Source organism: Anabrus simplex, chromosome 11 (assembly GCF_040414725.1).
Source record: "Anabrus simplex isolate iqAnaSimp1 chromosome 11, ASM4041472v1, whole genome shotgun sequence".
Lineage (NCBI taxonomy): Eukaryota > Metazoa > Arthropoda > Insecta > Orthoptera > Tettigoniidae > Anabrus > Anabrus simplex.
The window spans coordinates 12,124,117-12,136,692 of NC_090275.1; the positions used below are offsets into that span (position 1 = coordinate 12,124,117).

At 37.0% G+C, this 12,576-nt stretch overlaps 1 protein-coding gene across 1 annotated transcript in view; it reads right to left on the reverse strand.

Annotated features, from left to right (window-relative positions):
• Positions 1-238: 238 nt before the first annotated feature.
• LOC136883422 (serine-rich adhesin for platelets) overlaps positions 239-12,576 on the reverse strand; it is a 156,009-nt gene continuing 143,671 nt past the window's right edge. Inside the window, exon 13 of the mRNA XM_067155692.2 lies at positions 239-516. Within this exon, the coding sequence (XP_067011793.2) occupies positions 389-516 (128 nt within the window). The 3' untranslated portion in view covers positions 239-388. The remainder of the gene's footprint in view (positions 517-12,576) is intronic.

The window sequence follows — 12,576 nt, forward strand, 5'->3', positions numbered from 1 at the left end:
AAATGTGTTTTCACCATTCACTGACCTTCACGACCTGTGACGTAACCACAATGTTGCTTCCACTGAAGCGCACGCAATGATTGCTCGTCCAATCACCCACGGGAAGTTCAATTCTTGTCAATATCAATGACGTGAGGATCTTTTTTCTTTCATTGATAGTTTTGTAAGACTTTCCAGCATAACACCAGCAGTATGCAATAATATGATACAGCAATTTTTTGTAAAATCTTTTACTACATTCAGCAACAGAATACAGGATGTCTTTCACACTTTACTGTAGATAATTAAACGGAATGAACAATATCAACATACACGCAAATAAATATTTTCAGTCATATTTTACACAAAGTTAAATAACTGCACGCACACCTTATTTACAAAAAGTCATTCACACTTTGACGGCTGGCCTCATGGATAACTTCACAGCTGGGGACCTCGCCTGGCCCTTCTCTTGACAAATCTCGCACAAGTAGTTCGACCTGTTGACCTCAATGCCCCCCACTGTGTTACAACAGTCTGAAAGGAAAAGAAAAAAAATTAATTTTTCATACAAAAACGAAGCAGAAGCAGGTTACATACCATGTGGATAAGCAACAGCATTAAAATGTCACTAAATATAAGATCACTTCAAGAAAACAGTCAAAATATGAAAATATGCATAAACCAATGTTTTTTGGAAACACTACCAGATCTGGAAGTGGGAGTAAAGCACACTACGATATGGAGACAATCCAGTATCCCCTGGTAGGAGTACCGAGAGCATAAAGCTATTCCTAGATGAGTTGAAAACACTTGTGGAGAGTTTTAAAACCTGAAATAGCATTCTAAAGTTAAGGAAATTTAAGTACCTTGGCTGCTCGATTATTAACTTTCTAGATCCTGTTATGGAAAATAAGACCCCCCCACATAGAAACAACTAGAACCACATTTAATACATTGAAATCTTTGTTACGTATTGCTTCTCCAACAGTGCTATCAGTACTGCACTTGCTCTACAGTGTTGGGACATGGACTCTGAAACATCACACAGCTAAGAAGTTGAAAGCTAAACGACATGTGTTCAACATGTAAGCAACAAACATGAACTCTGTAGTGAAAAAATGATGATGATGCTTATTGTTTAAAGGGGCCTAACATCAAGGTAAGGGATGGCACACCTTTACTGACTAGCGTGTCAATTAAGGTCTTTTATATTACTTTTCACTGTCTACTGTGCCGTTGGTTCATTATGAAACCCCTCATTTTACTTCAAATAAGTAACAGATTACGTTACATTTGACTGAATGCTTCACGATTTCATTTTGCAAACATTACTAAAAATTACATTTTAAAAACAGGTACATTATAAGAATTTTTTTTTTTTCGTGTGGCTATTTCTAGCTGGGTGCAGCTCTTGTAAGGCAGATCCTCCGATGCGGGTGGGCGGCATCTGCCATGTGCAGGTAACTGCGTGTTATTGTGGTGGAGAATAGTGGTGTGTGTGGTGTGTGAGTTGCAGGGATGTTGGGGACAGCACAAACACCCAGTCCCCAAGCCATTGGAATTAACCAATTTAGGTTAAAATCCCCGACCTGGCCGGGAATCGAACCCGGGACCCTCTGAACCGAAGGCCAGTATGCTGACCATTCAGCCAACAAGTCGGACATTTTAAGAATAAGATATCTTTTTTGCTTTAAGCTAATAAAATTTGTAAAATATATGGCCATAAAATTAATTGAGACATACTTCTTTATTAAAGCATAATGTTAAAATATGTTATATCCTAGATTTTCGACCAATTTAAAAACATTAAAAGCTGTGGTATGTTGTGCCACAGAAGTTGCACTTGCCATCCCTGATCTAGGTCATTGGCCCCTAATGGTACGGGACGAGACAAAATGAAATGACAATTAAAATTCCAAATTTCTTCCACTGAACAGAATTCTTAACATTATGATGTAGAATAAATGAATGAATATGAATTGAAAACAATCCGCAGATCCAACTCACAATATTGAAAGTTAAAATAATTCCAAAATACATCCACTGAATAGATTTCAAAAAAAAATTAACGACGATGAACAATGATTATGAACTCCAACAATCAGTGGATCTGACCCGTAATGCTCCAACTTCCCATAAAATAACTCAAACTCCAAAGCAAACTTCTCAATCGATGATGCTTGTTGCCTAAAGGGGTCCAAAATCCAGTCAACGGCCCCCCATAATGGTACTAATAGATGGTAAAGTAGAAGCATGTAGCATTACTAATTACAAGTAACGTAGGCTCACTGTGTTCCTCACACAGTGGTACTAATAATAGGCAATGCACACGCACAGTGTTGTTCATATAGTGGTAGTAATCGTAAGTAAAGTCGATGTGTGATGGTACTAATCACAAGTAGTGTAGTCTCATGTTTCAAAATCCATCATTTCTTGGTTGCCTCTTACAACAGGCAGTGGATCCCGAGGGTGTATTCTTCATCTGTGTCACCCACCCCCCACAGGGGGTTGGTGAAAAATACAAGGTTCTAGAGCTTATTTTGAAGGACAAGGAGAAAGAAGCAGAAGACTTAGCAACATCAATTGCTAACATATGCAAGACAGCGTGAAAGAAGAAGGAGAAGCAGTTTCTGGTAAGTGGCGCTCATTTGTGGAACCATTAGTTATTATCACTCTGCGGCTGCCGAGGTGTTTGAATATAACGAGCAGCGTGTAAACAATCGCTTTTCCACAGAGATGTAAAGACAATCAGGTCACAAGTTGTACGCAGTTTTATTACGAGTTATTTGAACAGTTGGCAGTCAACAGTGGCATTAAAGTGTTCTATGTATCTGGTAAGAAAGCTGCGGCCAGTTTGGCCAACATACGAAAAATTACACTGCGTGCATGATAGTCTGTATATCCCAGAACCTTGATATTTGTTATTATTGGAGTTTACTATGTTGTAATTAAATAAGTTTTTATTGGTGTTGTGTGTCTTGAAAGCTATTCGTATATTCCGTTTTTTTCAATGGGTTTGCTACATGATGAATCGCTGGTCTGGTGTAAGTAAAAGTTGTGTATTTTGACTTTTTAGTTTCTTCCGGAGTAAGATTTGTGGCTAATTTGAGTTTTACTTTATTGATGATTCGATTTACCATCTCTATTTTGTATCCATTGACTAGTGCTAGTTCTTTTATGAAATTTAGTTCCTTCATTAAATTCGCGAGTGATAAGGGTATTTTGTGAGCTCTGTAGACCGTGCTAAAAAAGGTTGCCTGTTTTTGTGGGATTTCGGGCGAAGTGAATCATTTGTTATTGTTACTGAAGTATGTGTCGGCTCTCTGAATATTTGAAAATCCAATTTAGAATTTGTGCGTGTTACGTTAACATCCAGGAAGTTGAATGAACTGTCTTTTTCATCTTCTTTAGTGAATTTTATGTAACTCTCAATATTATTTTAAAAATCTAAGATTTTTTCGGTGTTATTTTTCTGATTATCTATTATTACGAACGTGTCATCTAAAAATCTTAGCCAAAGGCAGAGCCCTTCTATATTAGGTTTAATTTTTCTATGTTCCATGTTGTCCATGTAAATATCGGCCAATATTCCCGAGCTGAGGTCACCCATAGCCAATCTCAACTGGTGGTAAATTTTGTTATTAAATGTGAAATACTGTAGTTGTTTTTAGAATAATAATAATAATAATAATAATAATAATAATAATAATAATAAAGTACAAATTAGTTACAAGCAAATTAACAATGACAGGTCTTAACCTTGAGATAAATTACAAAGGCTGAGGATGCTCGAAACCGAGCGAAACATGTCCCTTTTAATGTAGTATTGTAGAAATATGAATTTCTAACAATACAAAATCAATTGTATTGAAAAGGTGGAATAGAAAAATAAAAAATACAAATTTGTATGCAAATTGAGATCACCCGCTACAATCATGTTCCTTTCCTTATCGTTTGTCACATAGCTGATTATCTTATCAAATAATGCTGAATCAGCGTCTGTGCTACCCTTTCCCGGTCTGTACACTCCAAAGACATCATCAAGTTGCCTACTAGAGATGAGCCTTACACCTAGAATTTCATGTTTGTCATCTTTAAACTTTTATGTAGCTTACAAATTCTTCTTTCATCAGAATTAATACTCCCCCTCCTACCATTCCTATCCTATCTCTACGATACATGCTCCGGTACAATTTACGAACTTCATCATATAGATCCGTATCGATACAGTTAAAATTATGAAACAATGTTAGGTTTATGGTCCACCCAATCAATACACATCGTTTTACAATGAAAACTATTTAATATAAAAACATATTAAACCTATTTTGAGACACGTTTCGTCTCTATTTGAGACTTCTTCAGCCATAAAATCACGTGGTAGATTATAAAACTCATTGTTCAGAAATTAAAAAAGAAAAATGGAAGAACCCAATGCCCTTTTAACACTTTCAACACTATGCCCATACGGGATACGGGCGCGCTGCTTTCCTGCTTCTGGACGGCGCCCGTATGTGATGCAGGCGTGATTTTCTCGTGTATTTATATCCAGCTGCACGTATCACGTAGGGTTCCCGTCCCTTGGTTGGAGGTAATAGTTCATCTAGTGACCACTAGAATGCAGCAGTTATCGGGAATTTCAAACTGAAACGATAAACATGGTATTTTCTCCTTGCCGTAACCTCTACCGAAGCACTCTGTGTGTCGTGTGCTGCGCGCGCCAAATCTGCCACGCTGTCAGCTGTGTTACTGTGTAAACATGTCTTCACGCCGGCTCAATGATAGTGATATTTTGGATATTTTATCGTGAGAAGCGGGTTCAGAGATGGATGAAAGTGATGACGACCCTGCTTACGAACCAGATAACGTATCAAGCGATAGTTCAGGTAAGATTTTTATTTATTACGCCACTTTGGAACGTAAGTGTTTAGCTGTATTATTTTACTCCAAATACAAACGATAGAAATACTTCGCCTACAGAAATTTGGGTTTATTTTTTTCGTTTAGATGAAGAGACGCAGGCTGATGATTTACCTATGCCGGGAACATCTGCTGGATCATCTGAATCTGATGATGAATTGTCAGAAACAGATGACCAACCACAGCTACCTGTCTTCCAGTCGGCATCTGGTTCTACTCAGTTTATGGTGGGGAGTGATGAAATGGATTGTTTCAGTAATTTTTTTAGTGACGATGTGATCAAAAATATAAAAACAGAAACTAACAGATATGCAGGTATGACAACTGCGGCAATGAAACGTCAGGGCAAACTGAAGGAAAATTCCATGTGGCACCGGTGGTCTGCAGTAAAACTTCACGAAATTTATTGGTTTTTGCAACAATTTTGCATATGTGTGTGGTGAAGCTACCCAGACTTAGTGATTATTGGTCTACTGATCCCTTTTACCAGACAGGATTTGCCAGTCGATTGTTGAGTCGTGATAGATTTTCCGGAATTTTATTTATGTTGCACCTAAATGACAATGCCACCTTCATCAAGAAGCGGGAACCTAATCATGACCCACTACATAAACTCAGGCCTTTCTTTGACTTTTTTGTGCACAAATGCATTGTCAGTTTTCAGCCGTATGAGAACCTAACAATAGATGAGGCTATATGTCCCTTCCGTGGTTGAGTAGGGTTTAGGGTTTATATGAAGAATAAGCCCAATAAGTACGGTATGAAAATGTATGTACTTTGCGATGCGGCAACAGGCTACGTACTGAATTGTGAAATATATACGGGATCCGCAGGGAACGTTGACAACAGCATTCAGGCTCTTGTAGATAGATTATGCTCACCGTTTTTCAGTAAGGGCCACTGTATTTATATGGACAGGTACTATACTAGCCCCTCCCTACTGAATATGCTGTGGCAAAAGAAAACCCTGGCTGTTGGAACTGTCATGAAAAACAGGAAGGGTTTACCACCAACGTTCAAGACAAAGAAATTGAAGAAGGACGAGATGATATTTTTGAGAAAAGGGCACCTTCTTGCTGTGAAGTGGAAGAGCAAGCGGGATGTTTTATGCCTTTCAACAAAACATAAGGCTTCCACTACACTTGTTTCTGGTAGATCGAAAGGTGGTGTCATACTAGCTGCCTCTGTGGATCCGTGGTAGAGTGTCGGCCTCTGAATCCCAAGATGGCGGGTTCAAACCCGGCAGAGGTAGTCGGATTTTTGAAGGGCGGAAAAAAGTCCATTCGACACTCCATGCCGTACGATGTCGGCATGTAAAAGATCTCTGGTGATTCATTTGGTATTTACCCGACAAAATTAATTAAAATCTCAGCCATAGACGCCCTGGAGAGATCCGGTTTACTCTGTCTGCCATTTAGCGGACCGAGACTAAAACGGAACGTCGAAATTGACGAGCAGACAGCCAGATGGCGTCAAATCAAAATGTCTGCACACGGTAGCTGAGGCCATACGATTATTATTATTATTATTATACAGAAACTAAAGCCCAACGTAGTCATCGATTACAATATAAATAAAACTGTGTTGATGGAGCCGATCAACTGAACAGTTATTACCCATTTGCACGGAAGACAATGAAATGGTGGAAAAAACTCTTCTTCTATTTGTTCCTTATGTCTGTTGTGAATGGTTTCATTCTATATAAAGAGATCTCAAAATCAAAGATATCTCTTGTGGATTACATGAGAATGATCAGTTCGCGGTTAGCAGCTAAAGGAGGAGACATCTCAAGGCTGGAACCTACTCCCTCCCCCAGTGTTGACAGGATTTTTGCTCGCCATTTTCCAGAAAAGGTTCCCCCAACGAGCAATAAAGTGAATGCTACTCGTTACTGCAAGGTATGCTCAGACAGGAGCAAGAAGGAAAGTGGTAAGCGCGTCAGAAAAGAGAGTAGATGGTGGTGCAAGGAGTGCAAAGTAAGGACTGTGTATAGTCCAATGTTTTCAGGACTACCATACTAAAACAAACTATTCCTAAATAGGTAAATATTTTATTCCACTGCATTTGTGTTTATTTGTGGCATAAGTAGTCGCATTAAATGATTATTTTTTATTGTTTGAGCAAGATAATTGGTATAAACTCAATGTAAAAAATATTTTCCATACTATTTTTTCATGTTTTTCATAAGACTAGTATAATTAAATTACTTCAGATATTCACTTGTTGATTAACATCTTCATTTTGGATGGTTGATACCTTCATTCGGTACAAAAATCAGGCATGTAATATGTTTCACTGTTCCATAATAACGTGTTAAAAATTAGCAAAAAGACCCAGTTCACAGCCAGGATCCATGTTACAATATGGCAGTGTTGAAAGTGTTAAGAACTATTTGAGATACGCTACAGATATAATATACACATTATTTACACAAATTGTCCTCACTTCTTGCAAAAACTTTTGTTATCTTCAATGTAGAAATATGACAAGCCAGGCACAACGTCTCGTAACGGAACACAATGTTCACTGTTGCTGTCTAGTAACTGTTGAGAAAACACTGAAGACTTCTTGCAAACAATCTTTCTTCTCAATTGTATATTTGAACGACGTTACTTCAAAATGTTAGAAGCAGTGTTGGTATCTGGTAGTTTCAGTGTGTTGACTGAGGGAGATTGAAATTCTGGCCTAGGAATAGGTTGGGACCAAATCCACATCAGAACATTTAAAAACTTAACTTGTATGTAAATTTCTTTCACAATTAAGCCGTTCTGGTAGAAGAAATCTGAAGCCTTTTGAGAAAGCCTGTCGTATGGCAAAGATCAGCGCTGCATGACCACCATATTCATGGCTTAAATCTTTTGAGTATTCCTTTTAAAAAAAAAAAAAAAGACAAGGTCTGGAAAGAAAGAGATATAAAAATTCATGGGTTCAAAACCCTCGGAAATTTAAGAAAACAGATTCCGCCACGAATGCTTGACGTAAAAGCTTACCATCAAATTTGGTGAAACTCCCTATAGCTGGTTCACGATTAAGCCTTGCTCTGGCTTGCTTCTCGCCATACTACTGCGCATGTTATAATTATGTTTCCCTTCGCACTGCGGAACTTAGCTAGGGGCGGTAAGGGGGGAACAGTGCTATTACTGTTTAATATGTTCTTATATTAAATAGTTTTCACTTGTAAAGTGATGTGTTATGCCTGCAGTATCTGCTGGGTGGATTCAGTAGCTCAGTAGTTGCTGCTGCCGGTCCCAAGCCCGGAAAAAAAAGGAGGGTCGGCTTAAAGCCGTAAAATTACAGCCAGAAAGTAAACATCTTGAGGCAATAAAATGCACGATGGTTCCACATGTTAGTGGCGGCTGAATAAATATCCTCTGCGGCTAACAACCATAGTTGTAAATTGGAGCTTGCTCCACTTAAGGTTGATAACCTTTGATAGTCAGATATGGGAAAGTGTTTTAGTAAAAGAATTCCACCGTCCAACCCTTTAAGGATGCAGAAGACTACATCGGATTCGGTGGGTAGTCGCCTATAAAACAAGAATGAATATGAACACTCAAAAATACATACATATAACCAAACATACAAACACAGAATCAAACATAAGCAAATTAACTACATTGCGACGCACAATATGAACTCCTTACTGAAAACCGGAAAGCTCAAGAACTTCACAGATGAATTAGATAGGCAAAATATTCTTGTGGTAGGGCTCCAAGAAATGAGAAAAATTTAACAGAAGATCCATTTGAATCTCAAGGTTATAGAGTGTACAATGGGAAGCCAGGCCAAAGGGTCATGAAACATTGCCCCCAATTTGGTACAGGATTTATAGTAAATTTGAAAATTCAGTAATAGATTCCGTAATTGATTCTAAAGACATCTCACCGAGAATTGCAATTCTAACTTTACAAACCACAAACTTCACAGCATCATAAATGCTCATGCCCCTACCAATGAAAAAAATTTCCCAACAAAAACTCTGCAAGAAGTCGATAATTTCTGGGATCTCCTTGATCAGACACTGAATAAAATAAATATGAATAACATCAAGATCCTTATCAGGGACTTTAACGCTCAACTGGATAACGAAAAGAAGTATCGAGACGTAGTAGGAAAGTGGACAGGAATTACAAGACTAACAGACAATTGAGATGATGTAATACCAATTCTTAAACAGAATGCAGAAGATCTAGCTCCATTAAATCCAAGGTAAAGACATGCCTGGTGGACCTCTGATTGTGACAGAATGCATGAAAAAGACATCAAGCTTGGTTGAAATTTTAAGCCCACAAAACAGATGAAAACGCCATGAACCACAAGAATGTCACAAAAGAATTCAACCAAACTATTTAGAAGAATTAAGGGAAAATATCAAAAAGATTTAATAAACTCTATTGAGGACAATTATTACAAAGCCTTTGGTAAACAAATGCAAAAATACAACTACGCCACATTATTGTTGAAAAATAAAGATGGAAAAATAGCGCGTAACGATAAGGAAAACGCAGAAATCATGGCGGAAGCATTTAACAAGCTCTTGAACAGTGATGAACCTGAAAAGCTCTTATTAATTTATACACATACTGCGATAAAAACAAAACCAGAAAATATAAACCCATCTACAGCAAAAGAAGTTGAAACAGTGCTTAAAGAAATGAACTACAAAGCATGTGGAGAAGACCAGGTTTTTGCAGAGATGTGGAAATATGCCGGCATTGCAACTCAGACATCCCTCCATATGATATTATAGAAGATTTGAATATCAGAAAAATTCCCAGAACAATGGACAACAGCTATACTTAATCCAATTCGTAAGAAAGGTGAAATAAGTAATCCAGACAACTATAGAGGTATTTCCATCCTTGACTGCACGTATAAGATTTTTTCTAAGATACTATATAATTGGATTAAAGAACAACTTGATCAAGAGTTAGGTGAATATAAGGGAGGCTTCAGACCTTGGAAAAGATGCTCTGAACAAATAACTTTGAAGCTAATCATGGCATACTGCAGAAAACAAAACAAGCCCCGTTCAATAACATTTATTGATTTCAAGAAAGCTTACAACTCCATCCACAGACCATCATTATTAAAAATTTTAAGACATTTCGGACTTCACCCAAACCTAATCAAATTGACTGAACTTACTCTAACTAATACAATTTCTAAAATTAAGTTCAGAGGAGAACCGTCTGAACCATTCTTGGTAACAACTGGTTTAAGACAGGGTGATGGATTGTCACCTCTTCTTTTTAACTGTGCACTAGAGTACGTTATGAGGGAATGGTACAAGAACAACTCGAAAAATATAAAAATTGGAACCCAGAACGATAACATACATTTGAACCGTCTAGGATTTGTTCATGATCTAGCTCTTCTGGCCAATGGTATTCAGGAAATAAAACAACAAATAAAATCTTTACAGGAAATAGCTCAAAATATTGGTTTTAAAATTTCATTTGAAAAAACAGAAATTATGCTAACTCAGCTTCCGCCTGCAAACAAATTTAAGCTGGGAGACCAAGAAATAAAAACTGTAGAAAAATTTAAACATTTAGGTGAAAAAATCACATATAACCCGAACGAGAAACCAGCATGGTAAAACAGAATAGATAAATTGGTTACAGCACAGCATGTTACCAAGAATACATGTAATAAAAAGTGTCTCTCAATAGCAACCAAATTGAAGCACTACAAAACAGTCACCTAGCCACAAATTACATATGCAAGTGAAACATTATTCAAAACAACAAACACAGTTGCAACAGGTAGAGTACTCAAGTTAGAAAGGAGAATAGTAGTGAGGACCTGTTTAAATAAAAATTATCAAGTAAATGGAGTCTGGAGACTAGCTTCCAACAAGACAGTTTATAAAAAAACAAAACCTGTGACTAGCACAATGAAAAAGAGACGAATATCATTCTTAGGCCATCTAATACGGTCACCAGAAAATAGAATCAGTAGAAAAATTATGGAAGAGTAAGAATAATTAGATGGATCACAGAACTTCAAGAAGACATGAGAGCGTTGCATATTACAATAGAAATTTAAAATACAAAACCAATACACTCAAAATATTGAAAGATAAACATTCTAGACTACAGACAAAAATCAACAAGCAGAGAATAGGAAGAGTGATTCCAGAAGTAGAAAGAAAATTACGTTCAGAAAGGATGGAACAGTATTGGGCTGACAAAAAGAAGAAAAACCTCCATAAACCTGACTAAGTAGTCCTATGTTGGCTAAAAAATTAAAATAAATAAAGTGATGTGTATTGATTGGCTGGACCATAAACCTAACATTGTTTCATAATACACGCTCCAGTTCCGTGAGAAAATTACTGCATCCATTACATCATTTCTCAGCCATGATTCAATTCCTATTACAATATCTGGTAAGTATATATCTATTAAATTACAAAACCACCTTAATAACTACAGGGGAATCTCGCTCCTAGGCATAACATACAAAATATTGTCAATAATCATCCTTAATAGGATAAGTTTACAACTTGAGAAAGAACTAGGAGAATATCAAGGAGGTTTCAGACCCTGGAGGAGCTGTCCTGATCAGATCATGAGTCTTAAGTTGATAATGGACTATAACAAGAGAAGAAACAGAGATATGGTGATAACATTTGTAGATTTCAAGAAAGCTTATGATTGCATCCATAGAGAATCTCTGTTTAAAATTTTAAGACACCTTGGACTACATCCCAAATTAATAAACAAGATAAAATTGACTCTCACTAACACCAAATCAAAAGTGATTTTTAGGGGTGAAACATCAGAGACATTTGAAATTAAAACTGGACTACGGCAGGGAGATGGGCTCTCACCACTATTATTTAATTGTGCTCTAGAAATGGTAATGAGGGAATGGTTTAGGAATGTCCCCCCCAAAATAAAGATTAGCCGAAAAATCAAAACAAACTGCCTGGGTTTCGCTGACGATTTAGCATTACTAGCAGTGGACATAAAATAAACAAAAACCTAGATATCAGAACTTAAAAACATTGCAAATAAAATTGGCCTCAAAATATCATCTGAAAAAACAGAAATTATGCCCCAAAAACTTACACTATTAAAAGAAGTTACCATAAATGGTAATAAAATCAAAATAGTAACTCAATTTAAATATCTTGGAGTAGTAACAACACATCACCAAAATGAAAAAATCTCAATCTAAACAAGAACAAATAGACTACCGGTACCTAAAGCACAAAAATTGACATGGGATATCTACAAAAAGAAATGTCTATCAATAAATACAAAAATAGAACACTACAACACAGTTATAAAACCGGAAGCTACATATGCAGCAGAAACTCTCTTTTACCTGAATAAACAATCAAAGACTGACAGACTTCAGAAAATTAAAAAGAGGATTGGAAGAACCTGCATTAACAAAAAATACCAGAAGGATGGACAGTGGCGGTTAATACCTTACAAAGTCGTGTACAAAGAGCTAGAACCCATTACAGATACTATGCGTAAGAGGAGACTGGGATTCTTTGGACATATCATGAGGATGCAGGATTCGAGACTTCTGAAACAACTAGTACAACACAATCTTGTCTCAAACAATACCACAACAGGATCTAAATGGATCAGAGAAGTAAGAGAGGATCTGAAGGAAATAAGCCTTACAACAGAAGACACCACAAATAAGATT